A 19922-nucleotide genomic window follows, 5' to 3' on the forward strand; every position below is an offset into this window, starting at 1 on the left:
TGTGAAAGATGCCCTGCATAGCACCGGTCCCAAAGATCTCGCACCCCAAGGACCTCAACCACTACAGGCTGGTGGCACTAACATCCCACCGGAAGAAGACCCTGGAGAGGCTGGTGCTTTGTCATCTGCAGCCTCCGGTGATCTCATCACTGCTGCAGTTCACCTACCAGCACGGCATCAGGGTTGATGGTGCTGTCATCTACCTCCTGCACAGATGGTAGAGTCTATGATTCTGTGGTGGTTCAGCAGTGGTCTGCTTGACCAGCAGCAGGAAGAGACTGAATAAAGTGGTTCAGAAAGCCAGCTCTGTCCTGAGCTGAACCCTGGATCCTATGGAGGTGGTGGGAGACAGGAGGACAGAGCTGCTGTCTGTCATGGAGGACACCTCCACCCTCTAAAGGAACCAGAACCATCACTGGGAGGTCCTGTCTGTCTGTCTGTCTGTCTGTCTGTCTCTCTCCTGTTGGAAGTAAATCAGTGATGTTCAGCTGATGAGAAATAAAACAGGTTTCAGGGCTGAACGTTCCATAAATTAGTTCTGTTTACCAGAACCTCTGGACTAAAGCTGCTGGATCTGAAGTTGAGCAGAATTAACGGGTTCTTGGCTGAAGGTTCTGGCAGCATTCCACAGTTCCTCCCAGAGTTCCTCCCAGATTATCTGATGTTCTGTCGGCTGAAATATTCACCCAGTCAAACTGCTGAACTCTGGGACTGAAGATAACAGCCAGCATTCATGAGATTCTGCTACATTCTGTTGGATTCTGGTTCTTCAGTGTGTTCCTGTGTGTTCCTGCTCTCAGACTGCCCGTCTTTCAGTTGAATCCTTACGCTGACAGAACACAGCTGGAACACACACGGAGTTCCTGAGAGAAACCTATTAAACATCAGAACATCCTGGAAAACTCAGAGTTTCCTGGAAAGAGTCGAATTAAAGGAGACGGAAAATAGAAACAGATCAAAACAAAACATGTTAGAGGGCAAATGTAGTGTTAGAGGGTAAATTTGAGGTCTTTTGGAGTTTTTCTTCTGTGTTGAATAAATCGCTAAAAATGACCAAAAACACCAAAAATCTGACACTTAATTCAAAACAGCAGACTTCCTGTTGGGTTTAGGGGTCTGGGTTTATGAGAGCTTTGCGTTCGTCCAGACATGCTACATATGAATTCCAAATATTATCAACATCAGTTAAATGTGCTGCATGGGCTCTTTGTTTAAAATGCTGCAGGGGGCGCTATGGCACATGCTGTGACTGCATGTCATGTATGGATGTGATCAGGGCAGGACTGTGGTCATACATGTAAAGTTTGAGGCAGATTGAAGCGTGTAGAGGGTAGTTAGACAGCACTTCCTGTTCCATGGCGAAGCATCAAACCTCCACCGGTCGCCACGGCAATGCCCTCAGACTATTACGGAACATGTTGATAACTTTTGATTACTAAGGCCTGCTGGATAAACCGGTTAGATTTGAGGTGATCTGGAGTTAACCTCTCTGAGTTTATAGCTCTGACAAATGAACAAAAGTCATCAGATTTCCCTCTGTTGATGTAAAATAACGGACTTCCTGTTGAGTTCAAGGTGAGGGTCCTTTTGACTCTTTAGTTCATCCTGATGTGCTGTGACCAAATCTGGCAGCTGTAGGTGAAACATGCTGCCTGTGGGGGATGGTAGACATTTTACAGGGGGCGCTATAGAGCCGCTTTATCACACACAGCTGCAGTTCAAATAAAATATAAGTTTCACCTGTTCTGGTGAATTTCTGAGCATGTTTAGGAGTCAAAAGTTTTCTCAGCGTTAGGTCAATGAAGAGGGGGAGGATGAAGAGGAGGAGGAGGATGAAGAGGAGGAGGAGGAGGAGGATGAAGAGGAGGAGGAGGATGAAGAGGAGGAGGAGTCAGAGCTGCTCTCTGGGGATAAACAGAGAACCGACCGGCTGACTCTCACTGATCACGACGACTGAAGAACAGAAACATCTGAAGAGATCCAAGCTCCTCCTCCATCTGCTGATCGGTGAGTTTCATCATCTGAGGTCCAGAGGAAAGTTCAGACAGACAGACAGAGAGTGAGACAGAGAGAGAGAGACAGAGAGAGAGAGACAGACAGACAGAGAGAGAGAGAGAGACGACAGAGAGAGAGACAGAGAGAGAGAGACAGACAGACAGAGAGAGAGACAGAGAGAGAGAGACAGAGAGAGACAGACAGAGAGACAGACAGACAGACAGAGAGAGAGAGACAGAGAGAGAGACAAGAGAGAGAGACAGACAGACAGACAGACAGACAGACAGACAGACAGACGGGTAAACTGAGTGTCATCATGTTCAGGTGAGTTGAATCTTTTTACTTCCTGTCAGACGGAGTTCAGGTCCAGACGTTCAGTTGAATCTTCACTAGAAAACAAGATGTAGGTTCAACTGTAGTTTTATTTTGTCTGTAGTTTTATTGTCTGTAGTTTTATTATGTCTGTAGTTTTATTGTCTGTAGTTTTATTGGTTGTAGTTTTATTGTCTGTAGATTTATTGTCTGGAGTTTTATTCTGTCTGTAGTTTTATTGTCTGTAGTTTATTGTCTGTAGTTTTATTGTCTGTAGTTTTATTCTGTCTGTAGTTTTATTGTCTGTAGTTTTATTGCTTGTAGTTTTGTCTGGAGTTTTATTGTCTGTAGTTTTATTGTCTGTAGTTTTATTCTGTCTGTAGTTTTATTGTCTGTAGTTTTATTCTGTCTGTAGTTTTATTGTCTGTAGTTTTATTGCTTGTAGTTTTGTCTGTAGTTTTATTGTCTGTAGTTTTATTGCTTGTAGTTTTATTGTCTGTAGTTTTATTCTGTCTGTAGTTTATTGTCTGTAGATTTATTGTCTGTAGTTTTATTGGTTGTAGTTTTATTGTCTGTAGTTTATTGTCTGTAGTTTTGTCTGTAGTTTTATTGTCTGTAGTTTTATTGGTTGTAGTTTTATTGTCTGTAGTTTTATTGTCTGTAGTTTTATTGCTTGTAGTTTCTGTAGTTTTATTGTCTGTAGTTTTATTGCTTGTAGTTTTGTCTGTAGTTTTATTGCTTGTAGTTTTATTGTCTGTAGTTTTATTCTGTCTGTAGTTTTATTGTCTGTAGATTTATTGTCTGTAGTTTTATTGGTTGTAGTTTTATTGTCTGTAGTTTTATTGTCTGTAGTTTTATTGCTTGTAGTTTTGTCTGTAGTTTTATTGTCTGTAGTTTTATTGCTTGTAGTTTTATTGTCTGTAGTTTTATTGGTTGTAGTTTTATTGTCTGTAGTTTATTGGTTGTAGTTTTATTGTCTGTAGTTTTATTCTGTCTGTAGTTTTATTGTCTGTAGTTTTATTGTCTGTAGTTTTATTGGTTGTAGTTTTATTGGTTGTAGTTTTATTGTCTGTAGTTTTATTGGTTGTCGTTTTATTGTCTGTAGTTTTATTGCTTGTAGTTTTATTGTGTCTGTAGTTTTATTGTCTGTAGTTTTATTGGTTGTAGTTTTATTGTCTGTAGTTTTATTGTCTGTAGTTTTATTCTGTCTGTAGTTTTCTGCGTCGTTGTCATGGTGACCGTAGTTTTTCCATCTTGTTGAACTCTGAGCAGCTTCAGGCTGAATTTAACCTTCGACACACTTTGGAGTCTTTGGATTCTCCTGGTCGTTTCGTTTCTGATCAAACCAGTTTCTGATCCACTATTGATTGATTATATGAACTCTCAGCTGCTTATTCCTCAGATCTTCTTTTTCAGCTCTGAGTTCTCCTGAGTTTAGCTCTGAAAATGTTCTTTACAAATGAGTGGAACGTGTTTATTTACAGAGACTGAAATAGAAGAGAGTTTACTGAGATGTTTGACAGAGTTGGTCTGGTTCTACAGAGGTTCTGGTTCTTAGCTGAGGTTCTGGTTCTACAGCTGATCTTCTGGTTCTACAGCTGTAGTTCTGGTTCTTAGCTGAGGTTCTGGTCCTAAAGCTGAGGTTCTGGTTCTACAGCTGAGGTTCTGGTTCTAAAGCTGAGGTTCTGGTTCTACAGCTCTCTCCTCCAGCTGCTTGCGTCTCGTCTTTCCTCTCAGAGCGACACTGAAGTGGAAAATGTTTCAGATTATTGAGAAGAAGAACGACGAGCCAAACCTGCTGCCTTCTGAGCTCTCATAGGAGGCGGTTGCATTTTCCTCTCTCTGTCTCTATCTCTGTTCTTCTCCCCACACCTTCATGTTTCTGCTTGCTGCACTCTTGTCTCGTCGGTCTCCTCCACAAGCAGCTAACCTTGTCTAATGTCATGCTTTGCTTGTTGCGATTTTGTATTTTTCAGGTTCCTTCTCAAATTGAATTGAACATTGGAGGTTTCATTTGGTATAACAAACCTTTTTTTCTTTTCACCCCATGCTATCCCTGCCCTGATCCCAAATGTCTTTCTTTTTTTCCTTTTCCTACAGACAGGCAGCGCTCTGGGTGCAGTTCTTCTCATTCTCATTCTAATTAAAGGTTAGCAGTTAGCGGTTAGCTGCTAGCAGCTGTCCAGATGTGGCCACCGTGGAAGCTGCATGCTGATTGGCTGTCATCACTGAGCTGTTATTAAACACACAGATTACAGGCTGGGAGTGGGCGGAGCTTCATGTGTCAATATTTGGGAGGCTTTGAAGCGTCAGACTGATGACTAGTGTGTGTGTGTGGGTGTGTGTGTGTGTCAGTAAACACACATCTGAATGTTACATCTTGCAGTGATATTTGAGGAAACAGAGGTCTGACCTTTCACAGTGAATCTCTGAAAGTTTCATCAGTTCTGCAATCAGATCATCACTAAATTATCACCAGAATATTACCAGATTATCGCCAAATTATCACCAGAATATTACCAGATCATCACTAAATTATCACCAGAATATTACCAGAATATCACTAAATTATCACCAAATTATTACCAGAATATTACTAAATTATCACCAGAATATTACCAGATTATCGCCAAATTATCACCAGAATATTACCAGATTATCACCAAATTATCACCAGAATATTACCAGATCATCACTAAATTATCACCAGAATATTACCAGATCATCACTAAATTATCACCAGAATATTACCAGAATATCACTAAATTATCACCAAATTATTACCAGAATATTACTAAATTATCACCAGAATATTACCAGATTATCGCCAAATTATCACCAGAATATTACCAGATTATCGCCAAATTATCACCAGAATATTACCAGATCATCACTAAATTATCACCAGAATATTACCAGAATATCACTAAATTATCACCAAATTATTACCAGAATATTACTAAATTATCACCAGAATATTAACAGAATATCACTAAATTATCACCAGAATATTACCAGAATATCACTAACTTATCACCAGAATATTACCAGATCATCACTAAATTATCACCAGAATATTACCAGAATATCACTAAATTATCACCAGAATATTACCAGAATATCACTAACTTATCACCAGAATATTACCAGATCATCACTAAATTATCACCAGAATATTACCAGATCATCACCAAATTATCACCAGAATATTACCAGATCATCACCAAATTATCACCAGAATATTACCAGATCATCACCAAATTATCACCAGAATATTACCAGATCATCACTAAATTATCACCAGAATATTACCAGATCATCACTAAATTATCACCAGAATATTACCAGATCATCACTAAATTATCACCAGAATATTACCAGAATATCACTAACTTATCACCAGAATATTACCAGAATATCACTAACTTATCACCAGAATATTACCAGATCATCACCAAATTATCACCAGAATATTACCAGAATATCACTAAATTATCACCAGATTGTCACCAACGTTCCACCTCTCACAGCTGTTCTTGACTGAATGAAAATTTATAAACCCGTCTGTTGAAGTCGGTGGAACAAGTTTCTATTTATTTAAATAGAAAACTAAATAAACTGCAGCGTTAGAACGTCTGATTAGAACGTCAGTGACTGAATAAACTCCAGCGTTAGAACGTTCCTGTCCAGACTGCGTTTAGTGGGAGAACAGAGGAGCTGTTGTGAAACGGGGTTATTGGAGTTCATCAGCTGTCTTTCTGGACGTCGGTCTGAGGAACGAGTTCAGCTGAAACCTCAGCAGGAGGCTCAAAAACAGCAGCTCGTCTGTGGAACGTCCCCTTTTAGAACCACGACCCAGAAATAAAAGATCCTGGAGTCAGAAACAGATTTTCTCTGATCTAATGTTTGCATGAAGAAACAGAAGCTTCGGTTCCATCGATCAGAAAACAAACAGAGTCAGAAAAACAGCAGGAACCTCTGAGTCACAGCTCAGGGTCCACAAAACCCACTCACCTAATAACACACACACACTACACACACACTATACACACACAACACACACTATACCAAGTCTCACCTGTACTATAATGTTTGTAGTACTCAGTATATTTATAATATTCCTCCATTTTATAATAAAGTTTTTAACAGTAAACTGCTGAACATGAAAACGTTCCCTGAAGGATCTCAGTGTGGAACGTCTTCTTCTCAGGAATAAGCAGAACCAGAACCATCCGTTCTAACTTCTTGTCTTGGTTCCAGGTGTGGACGTTCTGTTTCAGGATGATCGTCTGGTTCTTGTCGGTTCTCCTCCTTGTGTCTTCGGTTCCATCCATTATGACTGCAGAACCTGCTGGCTGCAAGATCCGTTTCACTAACAAAGGCCTGGACATGTGTGAGTTATTCTGCTAGAACCTTCATGTTCTGATACCAGAGGTTCTAATCCTGAATTAAACTTTAATCCACATTTAATCCTCCATGAGTTCTCCACCACTGATCCACAGCTTAGTTGCCATGACAACGGCATGACCCGGGTCCTGATGTGGTCTTGGTCTGATGAGATGTTCTGGATCTGCTCCGGTTCTCCAACCAAAAGGATGGTTGTGTAGAAGCTCCACAGATGGATCCACATTAGAACCTCTTCAGCGAGGTTCTCCTCAATCTTGGAGACTCCTGGACCTGAGAACTCCCTCAGAAAGTAAAAGTTCTAACTGGAACCATATATGGTTCCTTTTGGCACCACTGTGAAGAACTCTGTTTGGTTCCAGTTAGCACCTTTATTTTTCTGAGGAATAGGTTCTTTAAAGAACCATTTGTTTAAGTTCTTGGGAGACCCTCCAAATGTGTTCTCAAGAACCATAAAATGGTTCCTTTGGAAACCATAAATGGTGCAAAACAAAACTTAGGTTCTTCAAGGAACCATTTATTTATTGTTTTCCGATGTTTAATCAACCAAAAGATTCATCCAGAATAAAATCAGGCCTACCTGCAGCTCTGATTTCAAAAACCAAAGAACTTCCTGGATGGTCAGTAACGTGTCCAAACTCTAATGTCAAAGCTTATTCCAGCAGATGTTGGTTCTGTTTGGAGTAAAAAGCAGTTTCTGAAAAACAAGGTTCCTGAAAATGTTGGTTCCCCTTGAAGAACCTCTAGTTCTTCACACTGATAAAGAGGTTCTGTCTCTGGAGGTGGACCGTGTGATCAGGGTTCTGTCTCGGTCTCCAGGCAGGTTCTAGGTTCTATCTATAACAGAATCCCTGCAGTGGTCTAAACAGTTCTAGCATTTTTTCTACGGTTGGAAGTAGAGACATTCTAAATCTTGGTGGTGAAGTACTATTTACTGTGTTCCTGTTAAAGCACTACGCTGTGTGTACTTTCTGTGGTATTTGCTGTGTGTTCCTGTTGCAGTACTACGCTGTATGTACTTTCTGTGGTACCGGCAGTCATGTTGTGTATTTTGTGTTTCTAGTGAAATCTGAAACTCTGAAGTTTGTTGAAGAGGAGCTGAGTAACATCAGCATGCCGGACATGGAGGGCAAAGAAGGACGCTTCCAATACACCATCACTGAGTACATGCCGGATATTTGAAGTAATACTGCAGTACTGACCCCGTCTGTGTGTACTAATACTGCGTTTCTGTTGCGTTTCAGAGTGAAGATCACGGAGCTGAATCTGACTCATGCCGACCTGCGCTTCATCCCTAACGTCGGTTTGCTGTTCGATGTTCAGAACTCGTCCATCTCCCTGACGTTCAACCGACGGATCCTCTACTGGTTCTTGTAAGTTCTACCTGAACTGTTCCACTACAGAACAACACACTGTACTTATAAATTGGTATTTACCATGTACCACATTTGAATAACAGCGACACTCGGGGAAAAAAAGGTGCTAACTAGAACCACAAACGGTTCGTCACAGTGATGGCATAGAAGAATCATTTTTAGTTCCTCAAGGAACATTTTAACAAAGGTTCTTGTGAAGAACCATTTCTGTAAACAGTTCTTTAAAGAACTCTTAAAGGACCATCAGAAAATACCATGAATGGTGCTCCGAAGAACTTCAGCAAAAATAGGTTCTTCAAGGAACCTTTTGTATTACAGCTGTTTGTGGATCCTTAAAAAATCTGTTTTTGCTAAAGTTCTCTGGAGCACCATTCATCAAGTAACATTTCTTACCAAAGATGAAGAACCTTCTGTACTTTGAAGGGCCGTCCCTTAAATAAAGAGGTTCTTCAGCTGGTGGTGGTGCTTCGAAGAACCAGAGAGCCTTTAAAGAACCGATAAAGAAAGATTATTTTACTCAGAATATATGCTCAAGGGCTGCATGGATGTATGTTTAGTCCGGTTTGGATCTCAGTCTTTTGGACCTCAAGCATCAACATTCTGAGTCTTAATTAGAACCCAGACCAGAACCTGGTTCAGGTTCCAGACTGATCCAGATGTTTGCAGAGTGACAGAGCTGCTGATGGGTTTAGGTCAAAGATGGATGGTTTTAGTGATCTGAGAATGAGGAGGACGGCTGTTGTTGTTGTTGTTGTTCTTAATGTTGTTCTTGTTCTTGTTGTTCCTGTTGTGTCTCAGCTACGACACGGGGAACATCAACGCGTCAGCTGAAGGTGTGAACATCAACACAGCTCTAAACCTGATCAGAGACGATGAAGGACGACTGAAGATCAACAACATCAGCTGTGACGCCAGCATCGCCAAGATGAGGGCCAAGTTCAGCGGAACTCTGGGGTAAAACGAACAGTCCCTGCTGGTTCCTCATGGTTCCTGCTGGTTCCTGGTGGTTCCTGCTGATTCCTGCTGGTTTTTGCTGGTTCCTCATGGTTCTTGGTGGTTCCTGATTATGGTTCCTGGTGGTTCCTGGTGGTTCCTACTGGTTCTTGATACTTTAAAATCAGAGCAAAACATCTGATGATTCATAGTGGTTCCACACATGATGTAGTTCACCTCAGCAGGAGAACTAGCCTAGCCGCGCTAGACAACCCACGGCAACGAATTTAATTCTCTGCCAGGGTGGGTCTAGTTACCCTCCATAAGGCTCGAGGTTGGATTCTCCTAAAACTGGCCGGACCAATCACCATGAAGTGTAGAGTCAGAAGGCGGGCGTAACTAAGTGACGACAGAGGCGTGACGATTCTGACAGAAACAACCGGCGCACAATAAACAGTTATCTTTTGACTCGGCTTTGGCCACAGCCCTTAAAGATTTGAAGCTAAAATTCAACTTGAAAGATAAACAAAGGACGGCACTGAAGTGTTTCATTGAGAAGAAAGACGTATTTGGACTTATGCCGACGGGATATGGCAAATCCTTAATATACCAGTTGGCTCCGCTGGTTGGGAAGCTAATGGGACTTAGCCACAATCCGCCGGTGCTCTAGGAACTACGTCAGCCTATTCGTTGCGTTGATTGGTTGTATACCTACCCAATTGCTGCAGAGTGATTTGATAGACAACCTTTTAGCCCGCCTCCCTCCCTGTCGAGCTTCCCTAGACCCTTGTGCCTTCAGAACATGGGTGTAGCGTGACTAGGCTACAGGAGAACAGCAGAGAACCAACAATGAGGAACACCATGAGTTCCATGTGAACGGAGAAGGTTCTCCTGGAGAGATGAAGACATTCTGTCTGTTTAAATAAAGTTCACCTGCTAGAGTTTCTGTCACATGACCCAGTGTCGGCCAATCAGGAGCTTCTCTGTCTTTCAGGAGAGTTTATGACTTCCTGGGACGAGTTCTGACGACGGGAATGCGCTTCCTGCTCAACCAACAGGTAACACACCTGTCTCTCTCTACCTGTCTGTCTCTATCTCTACCTGTCTGTCTCTCTACCTGTCTGTCTGTCTCTATGACTTGCCTGTCTCTCTACCCGTCTCCCTCTCTGACTTGTCTCTCTCTCTACCTGTCTGTCTCTCTCTCTATGACTTTTCTGTCTGTCTCTCTACCTGTCTGTCTCTCAGATCTGCCCAGCTCTGAACCATGCTGCTCTGGTCCATGTGAACTCTCTGCTGGAGACGATCCCTGTGAGGACGGAGGTGGATCAGTATATCGGGATCGATTATTCTCTGATCGACGACCCGGTGGTGACGTCCAGGAGCCTGGACATGAACTTCAGGGTGAGATGGGGTGACAAGGCGATCTGTTCTGGTGAGACGTGGACTCGTCTGAAGCGGGTCTGTTGTGTCTGCAGGGGATGTTCTTCGACCTGTCGCAGCAGAACGTCTCTCTGGTGAACTATGCTGTGGAGCCGTTGATCCAGGAGTACGACCGCATGGTCTACCTGGCGCTGTCCGAGTTCTTCTTCGACAGCGGAATGTTCTCCTACTACACCGCCGGGATCTTCCAACTGGACATCGTCAACGAGAAGGTCAGCCGGCACCACCGAAACCAGTACAGACCAAATCAAAGCAGTCTTCTTCTTCTTCTTCTTTTCCTTTCAGCTTTTCCCTTCAGGGGTCGCCACAGTGAATCAATTGCCTCCATCTAACCCTGTCTGCTGCATCTTCTTCTCTCACACCAACTACCTTCATGTCCTCTTTAACCACATCCATAAACCTCCTCTTTGGTCTTCCTCTAGGCCTCCTGCCTGGCAGTGGGAAACTCAGCATCCTTCTACCAATATATTCACTCTCTCTCCTCTGGACATGTCCGAACCATCTCAGTCTGGCCTCTCTGACTTTATCTCCAAAGCCTCTAACATGTGCTGTCCCTCTGATGTACTCATTCCTGATCCTATCCATCCTGGTCACTCCCAAAGAGAACCTCAGCATAGAGAACGTCAGCATAGAACAAAGCAGTACAGATCAAAACAAACAGTAAAGATCAAAACAAACCAGTAAAGACCAAACAAACCAGTACAGACCAAAACAAACCAGTAAAGACCAAAACAAACCAATACACACCCATTAAAACCAGTATAGATCCATTAAAACCAGTATAGATCCATTAAAACCAGTATAGACCCATTCAAACCAGTGTAGACCCATTTAAACCAGTATAGATCCATTAAAACCAGTATAGACCCATTAAAACCAGAACAGATCCATTAAAACCAGTATAGATCCATTAAAACCAGAACAGACCCATTAAAACCAGAACAGATCTATTAAAACCAGTATGAACTAGTTGTAACCGATGGGCTGAACTGGTTCCTGCTGTTTCTTGTACTTCAGATGCCCAAAGATCTGGAGATGCTGCTGAGGACCACCTACTTTGGAGCCATGATGATGCTGGTGAGGAACCGGAGATCACAGTAGAACATGGATCTCCTTAAAGGCTTCTTCTGGCTGGGTTCTGTCTGGTCCTGATGTTCTCCTGCTGTGTTCTCCTGCTATGTCCTGCTAGAACCCGGCTCTGGTGGACGCTCCCATGTCTCTGCAGATCGCCGTCAACTCGCCTCCAAAGACCACCATCAAGACATCCGGGGCAACGGTCGCCATGACGGCCAACGTCAAGGTGATGGTGCTGCCTCCGGGGCAACCGCCGGTCCAGATGAGCAGCATGACGATGGTACACAACAACAACAACAATAACTAGAACACAACAACACAATAACACAACAACAATACAGACACACAACAACTGTTTGTGTCCTGCAGGAGACGAAGTTCAATGCCAAAGTGTCCATGAGAGAAAAACGCCTGTGTCTCCACGCCGACCTGCGCAAGTAAACACCCGAACACCTCCATCACACCCAAACGCCTCCATCACACCCGAACGCCTCCATCACACCCAAACGCCTCCATCACACCCGAACGCCTCCATCACACCCAAACATCTCCATCACACCCGAACGCCTCCATCACACCCGAACGCCTCCATCACACCCAAACATCTCCATCACACCCGAACGCCTCCATCACACCCGAACGCCTCCATCACACCCGAACGCCTCCATCACACCCGAACGCCTCCATCACACCCGAACGCCTCCATCACACCTTCCCTCTGACCATAAACCTGGTTCTGACCCGGGTCCTGGTTCTGATCACAGAATTCAGAAACTGTTTCTTCTTCCAGATTTAAAATTTTCTCCAACCAGTCGGCTCTGGAGTCTCTGGCTGTAAGTTTCCCTCTGTCTGCTTGTTACAACCTGTCTGTCTGTCTGTCTGTCTGTCTGTTAATAACCTGTCTGTCTGTCTGTCTGTTTGTTAATAACCTGTCTGTCTGTCTGTTTGTTAATAACCTGTCTGTCTGTCTGTTTGTTAATAACCTGTCTGTCTGTCTGTTTGTTAATAACCTGTCTGTCTGTCTGTTAATAACCTGTCTGTCTGTCTGTCTGTTAATAACCTGTCTGTCTGTCTGTCTGTCTGTTAATAACCTGTCTGTCTGTCTGTCTGTCTGTTAATAACCTGTCTGTCTGTCTGTCTGTCTGTCTGTCTGTCTGTTAATAACCTGTCTACCTGTCTGTCTGTCTGTCTGTCTGTTAATAACCTGTCTGTCTGTCTGTCTGTCTGTCTGTCTGTTAATAACCTGTCTACCTGTCTGTCTGTCTGTCTGTCTGTTAATAACCTGTCTGTCTGTCTGTCTGTCTGTCTGTTAATAACCTGTCTGTCTGTCTGTCTGTCTGTCTGTTAATAACCTGTCTACCTGTCTGTCTGTTAATAACCTGTCTACCTGTCTGTCTGTTAATAACCTGTCTGTCTGTCTGTCTGTTAATAACCTGTCTGTCTGTCTGTCTGCAGCTGATTCCCCTCCAGGCTCCTCTGAAGACGATGCTCCAGATGTCAGTGGTTCCTCTGCTCAACAGTAAGAATCTGATTCACTGGAAACCTGAAAACACAGAAACAAGCTGTGAGCTGACCGTGTGTGTGTGTGTGTGTGTGTGTGTGTGTGTGTGTGTGTGTGTGTGTGTGTTCAGACTGGACTAAGAGAGGCGTCCGGATCCCTCTGGCTGATGGGATGGACTTCGTTGAGGAGGTGGTTGAATATCACAACGTGAGTCGAACATGAACCTGTTTCTGTTGGTGGAGTTCCATCCTCTGATAAAGGTCCTGTTGATCAGTTCTAACAACTCCAAGAGCTCTGGATCTACTCTGATGGTATCAGTGAAACACAGAGTATGATACTACCGCCTCCATGCTTGGTGGTAGGTTTGGTGTTCTTTGGTTAAAAAAAGACCCACCAAGACAGTCTGAAACCAGTCCTTAAAAGGTCTAGAAACAGGACCAAAATCAAACCTGAACCAGTCCAAAAATGTTCACAACCAGTCAGGATACAGTCAGAAACCAGTCATAAGAAAGTCCAAAACCACACCTAAAGTACTCATAAAAAAGTCAAAGTTCCACCCAGGAAAGTCCAGAACTAGACCAACATCCAGTCTGAAACCAGTCCAGAAGCATGATGCTGTCACCTCCATGCTTGATGGTAGCTTTGGTGTTCTTGGGGTTAAAGGCCTCACCTTCAGGTTTTGTTCCATCTGACCTCAGAACTTTCCTCCAGAACCTTTTCTTGGTCCATGTGATGAGTGGAGCTTTAAGGTTCTGCTTCTAGAGGAGGAACTTCCTTCTTCATGGATCCTCTAGAACCCTGTGGACACTGACAGCTGTGTTCCAGCAGCTTCTCGTCCATTCAGACCTGCTTTTTGATGGCCCCTGGTTGACTCTTGACCATCCTGACCAATGGTCTCTCAGCAGCAGGTGGTAGTTTTAGTTTCTTCCTGATGGTGGCAGTAACACACCTGGACCATGAAGATGATTCTGGATCTGAAGCTACTTTCCAACAGCTTCAGGTGACTTTCTGCTGAGTCATTTCAGACGTAGTTCCTAACCTGGCAATAGCCAGATTAATAATTGTGTAGTACTTGATAGTACTCCACAATATCAATCTGGGACCGCTCCATGTAAATCCGTTTGGAGGAAAGAGGCACGGATTGGACAATGCAACAGTATGTCCCGCCTCTGACAGGTTTGTTTTTAGCCAATCGCGGGATCTTCACAACGAGCGGAGCCAATTGGTAGATTAAACTCTGACCAAAACCCGTAGGTAAAAAAGCACAAACATCTTTACCATCCAGAAATGCGCAAAGCGCCTCTCGTTGTTCTTCCTTCAAAGAAGCGATAGGAGATTCAGCTAAAACTGACTTAATAGCAGCATCTACACGATCGCTGTCCTCCGTTGCCGTGTTTGTTTTGATCTACTGGCGCTTGGTGTCGTCTTCACACCCGGATATCCCGCCCCACACACGAATACTGCTGCGTGATTGGCCCGTGCCAACTTGGCTCTGTCCGAACAGTGAATGCGGGAGCGGAGCAAGATGGTTTCTTGAGAGATTTGTGAACTCACAAATATCGCGAGAAATCAACTTGCTGGCAAGGTTACGTAGTTCCAGTCACCTTGGACAATTCTGGAGTCAATCTGGAAAATTTAAGCATCAGTGTTTTCAGTTTTTCAGCCATTCTAGATGTCTGTCGTTTTAAAAATAGTTTTGCATAAATTTGGACAAATTCTGAGGCAACTTTAATTGTTTTTGTGTCAGTTTGGGCAAGTTTTTTTTTTTTTAATTATACACATTTTATTCAATTTGGACAATTGTTGAGTGAATTTATGAGTCCATGCAGACATCTCCATCAGTTAGTTTGGACTATTTTAGGTCGATTGAGGCAATTTTTGTTCATTTTAGTCAACATTTCAGTCAATTTGGCCCATTTTGTATCATCTCAGCAACTTTTGAATATTTCAGACATATTTCCAGTCATCTTAGGTTGTTAGATAGATAGATTAAATCTTTATTAATCCCACAGTGGAGAAATTTACAATGTACAGCAGCAGATAGGACATTGAATAAAAGAGAGATTGCAGCACACAAAGCACACAGCGCATATGTATATAAATAAGAATGTTTTCTTCAGAAGAACAAAAGAAAAGAAGAAGTATTTACAGCAAGACTTCTTGAAATTGCACAGCATCAGTATCTACATTTTTATTGCACAGTTTGTAAATGGGTGAACAGAAACTACTGGGAGTTTGATTGTAAAGTGTGACTGCAGCAGGAAGGAAGGAGCTGCAGTATCTCTGCTTTAGACACTGAGGGTGAAGCAGTCTGTCACTGAAGGAGCTGCCCAGTGTTATGCCCAGCTCGTTGTAGAGCATAACAAAAAGAAGGAGGTCGACACAGTGACAACTTTTAAACAATAAAATTAATTTATTAAAGAACTCAACCAAGAAATAACCCAAGCTAAACCCAACATAATCAAATCCAAACCAAAATCAAGAAGAGTGCCTGGCAGGCACCTGCCATCCGGGAGGGGAGAAAAAAAACCCATCTTGGATTCAACCTGCTTTTAAAGGCCCCCAGCAGGTGAAGCCAATCTTGAATAATGAAAGGGAGGGGCAGGCAGAAGGATCTGCTGCTCTGCTGAACAGCAGAGGTGAGAGGAGGGAGGGGCAGGGAGGCCAGGATCTAAAACAGAAAGCAGAGACAGGACAGGAAAACAAACATACTAACTCCAAGTCCTGTGGCCGTCACACCAGTGATCTTACTGTTTCCTGCAGGGGGGTGGGAGGTGTCCTCCATGATAGACAACAGCTTTGTCATCATCCTCCTGTCTCCACCACCTCCACAGGATCAAGGGGGCAGCCCAGGACAGAACTGGCTTTCTTTACCAGTTTGTTTAGTCTCCTCCTGTCTGCAGCCGTGATGCTGCTGCTCCAGCAGACCACTCCATACATGATGGCTGATGCCACCACAGAGTCATAAAAGGTCTTCAGAAGTGCTCCCTGCACCCCGAAGGGCCTCAGTTTTCTGAGCAGTGGAGTCTGCTCTGACCTTTCTTGTAAAGTGCGCTGGTGTTAGTAGTCCAGTCCAGGTTCTTGTTTAAGTGAACACCCAGGTACCTGTAGGAGTCCACAATCTCAATGTCCGTTCCCTGGATGTTCACTGGTGTAGGAGAAGTGTGTCTGTTCCTGCTAAAGTCCACCACCAGTTCCTTGGTTTTCACCGCATTGATCTGGAGGCTGTTCATCAGGAACCAGTCCACAAAGTCCCGGTTAAGTTCTCTGTACTCCTCCTCATCTCCGTCTGTGATGAGGCCGACGATGGCAGAGTCGTCAGAGAACTTCTGAAGGTGGCAGTTTGTGGTGTGATGGGAGAAGTGTGCAGTGTAGAGGATGAAAAGAAAGGGGGCAAGGACAGTCCCCTGTGGGCCCCCGTACTGCAGACCACAGTGTCGGACAAACAGTCTCCTGCCCTCACAAACTGTGGCCGGTTGGTGAAGTAATCCAGCAGCAGTTTTGGGGTCAATTTCAATTACCTTAATTTTTGAGCCAATTTGGTCAATTATAGTGTCAATTTGATCCATTTTGGAATCATTATCAAAATGTTTTCAGTCACCTTTTAGTAGTTTTGAGTAACTTTGAACTACTGTTGAGTCGACTTTAATTGTTTTGGTCAGGTTTTTAATAATTTTAGACACGTTTTTAGTCACTTTGGACAATCGTTGAGTTCAAGTCAATAATTTTCTTCTTCAGATCTTTGCTGAGCTCCTCAGACTTTCCCCCTGTAGAGTTTGAGTCTAATGAGTGAATCTAATGGTTCTATTTAAACTGGATCAGAGGAGTCAGCAGCTGTAGTCGACTGGAATCAGTCAGGAGAAGTTCAGAGGTCATGAAGCTAAGGAAATATGATAAACACAACACCAGAACTGATCTTTTAAGTTAATGTTTTTCAAGTCCAGTAGACTTTGTCAAGTGCATTCACTTTTAGCTGCACAATTTCCCACACTTGAAAGGAAGCCGTTGCATCTGAAGTTTGTGAATAAGCAAGATTCCACTCAGCAAAGTCCTTTGGATCCTTTTGGTCCGTTTATTTGACTTTTTTTTCCAAGTTGCAGAATAGCTTCAGTCTCAACAGCAATAAACACCAGTGATGCAGTAGATGTAGGAGTAGCAACAGATGAAGTAGTATGCAATTATTACAAAATTCAGCCGCACGAGTGCTGTTGAGGACCAGAGGGCGGGAGCATATTACACCTATTTTAAAATCGCTGCATTGGCTCCCCGTGCGCTTCAGGATCCATTTTAAGGTTCTTTTATTAGTTTATAAGTGTCTTAACGGTCTTGGGCCTTCTTATTTGTCTGCACTACTTTTATTTTATCAACCCTCGCGGACCCTGAGGTCCTCTGGTTCTGGCTTTTTAACGATACCACAAGTTAGAACTAGAACACACGGGGAGGCGGCATTCAGTTATTATGGCCCCCGACTGTGGAACACCCTCCCAGAGAACCTCAGGGCCGCAGAGAATGTTGATGTTTTTAAAAAGAGGCTCAAGACCCATCTTTTTAATCAGGCTTTTAACTGACTCATTTTAACTCTTTATAATTTCTCAAGCTGACCTCTATTCTTACATTTTTTATACTATTTTATATATAAATTTTTACTTTATACATTCTATTCTTTTATCCTCAGTTTTAGCTTCCATACCTTTTATTTATTGATTTATTTATTTATTTATTTGTTTTACTGTTTTAGTCCCTTGTTTCTCCAGTGTTTCCTCCTGGGGGCCTACCACACCTGGAGTTGATTCTGGTCCACTGATGGGGGTGCTGGCCCGTGGATGGCCCTGGCCCGGGTGGCTGGAGAGCTTCACACCTTCATGTGGAGCCTCCTGTCTGCCTGGGCTGGGGTGGTCCTTGTGTCGGCGCCCCTGCAGTCATGGTCCATGACTCCACTCGGTGTGTGTGGCCCCCAAAGGTGGTTTCTTCCTCACTTTGGATTTCGGTGCCCAGCCATGTCTCCTCTATACCTCTTACTGACAGATGGTGTATGTTGGTGTGTGTATGTTGGTATGTTTGTGTGTGTGGGTCTGCATGTCTGTTCGTATGTCTACGTATGTGTGTGAATGTACATGTGATTGTGTATCTGTGTGTATATTTGTGGGGGGTGGGAGGTTTCGGGTTTTTCATAGTGTTTTATATTGTGGTGTTCTTGTTTTTATCCTCTGTGAGGCACTTTGTGTTACTCTACTGTATGAAAAGTGCCATATAAATAAAGTTGATTTGATTTGATATGCAGCAGGTGAAAAACCTTAGAATAGAAAAGAAATACCAGTATACAAAAATATTAAAATTCAAATCACATTTAACTATAAGATCAGAAATATTCCATATACAAACATTAAAAATAGAAACAATTTGAAAGCCGAGCAATAAGCCCACAGCAGCCCTATCCAAACAAATAGAAAACTTTGCCAAATGCAGAGCAGCTTAAATGTAAAAACATTAGTACCCCACAGGCAAATAAACCAGAAGTTATCCAAAACCACATGTTACCCACTTACATAGAAAAGCACAGGGAAGTTTACTTTTTTCCCCCAGTGAAATACACAATCATCCATGAAAAAACCATTCACTAAGCAATCATTCAAACGATCCACACCAAACCCCACCAACCCTTAGTCTTTGGCAATCTGGAGCTCTGATGATGTTCTACCAGCAGGGGGCAATGCGATTGCAGCCGACAACAGACTGTTATATTTCCAGAAGACCTTTAATAAATCTAAAAGAACCAAAAAACAGGATTTTCTGTGACAAAAATTCATGTTTCAGTGATTCCATCTTAAATTCAAAGTTCTAGGAGCCGTTGGAGACTCAGACTGATGGTAAACATGGACTTATAGGGGGTTTAAACTTATGACTGTACCTGATGATGGTGTCTCCTGATTGGCCTCCTCGGTACCATGTGATGCTCATGTGTTCACCTTCAGGGCTTCATCGTGATCGGAGCCAATCTTCACTTCAGCAAAGGCCTCAGGGAGATGGTGTCAGCCAGCATGGAGGGCAGCAGCAACAGCACCAGCAGCGTCTGAACGTCTGGAGAACGTCCTCAGATAGAAACACTGTAAATACACGAGAAACCAACAGCAGGGAACCTTCAGACAGAACCTCCAGAACATCTGTATCAACCAGTTCTGAGACTGTCTGTTCTATTTATGCAGCAGCTTATTTACCTGTTTAGTAACGACACTGTGAAACCTGACCAGCACTGGAAACACACAGCGGCATCCTGCGGTGTGTCTCCATGACGACACTGTGCCATAACTCAGGCTCCACCCCCTCTGAGGGGGCGTGACCGTCCAATGACACGATGACATCATCAGAACAGCGGCGGTGCGTTCACTGAACCCTGCAGTGGTTTCTGCTGCAGCGTTCACCGCCAGATACCTCAACACTGCAGCAGGAAAAACGACAGCTGAACCTGAAATAAACCTGAAATAAACCTGAAATAAATTTGAACTAAACCTGAACTAAACCTGAAGTAAACCTAAAATAAACCTGAACTAAACCTGAAGTAAACCTGTGTAAACCCAATTAAACAAGTGTAAACCAGAGCTAAACTCTTGATAGAACCAGTGAGAATATTAAAACTGTCACAAACATCTCCTGGTCTTTATCAGGAAACACTCAGTCCATGTTGGCCTGTACTGTAACCATGGCAACATGATGCACCTGTTTGATGATTCTGTTAATAAAGTCTCTGTATGACTCCATTACAACTGTTTGTGTCGTCACGGAGCACGCTGCAGCTGGTTGCCATGACGACGGTGAGAAGTTTGTCCGAAGCGATGAGGTCCGTAAACACTCGTAACCACGGCAACCATGCAGATGAAAATTAGAAAGAA

General features: G+C 43.2%; 1 protein-coding gene across 4 annotated transcripts; it reads left to right on the top strand.

Annotated features, from left to right (window-relative positions):
* The first annotated feature begins 1875 nt into the window (after positions 1–1875).
* Positions 1876–19790, top strand: LOC110969812 (phospholipid transfer protein). Of its 4 annotated transcripts, none has more exons than XM_051948758.1 (15): positions 1876–2007; positions 6568–6700; positions 7775–7874; positions 7956–8084; positions 8886–9041; positions 10015–10078; positions 10266–10421; positions 10496–10672; positions 11478–11537; positions 11650–11814; positions 11904–11971; positions 12325–12367; positions 12990–13053; positions 13166–13242; positions 19008–19239. In XM_051948758.1, exons 2-15 carry the CDS (start codon positions 6589–6591, stop codon positions 19107–19109), a joined length of 1473 nt encoding a protein of 490 aa, XP_051804718.1. In that variant the 5' UTR covers positions 1876–2007; positions 6568–6588; the 3' UTR covers positions 19110–19239. The 4 variants fall into 4 exon arrangements, with proteins under 4 accessions (XP_051804718.1, XP_051804716.1, XP_051804717.1 ...); XM_051948759.1 differs by lacking the exon at positions 1876–2007 and adding an exon at positions 2309–2319; XM_051948756.1 differs by lacking the exon at positions 13166–13242 and having other exon boundaries at positions 19008–19790.
* Positions 19791–19922: the final 132 nt, after the last annotated feature.

Source organism: Acanthochromis polyacanthus, chromosome 5 (genome assembly GCF_021347895.1).
Source record: "Acanthochromis polyacanthus isolate Apoly-LR-REF ecotype Palm Island chromosome 5, KAUST_Apoly_ChrSc, whole genome shotgun sequence".
NCBI classification, from domain to species: Eukaryota; Metazoa; Chordata; class Actinopteri; family Pomacentridae; genus Acanthochromis; species Acanthochromis polyacanthus.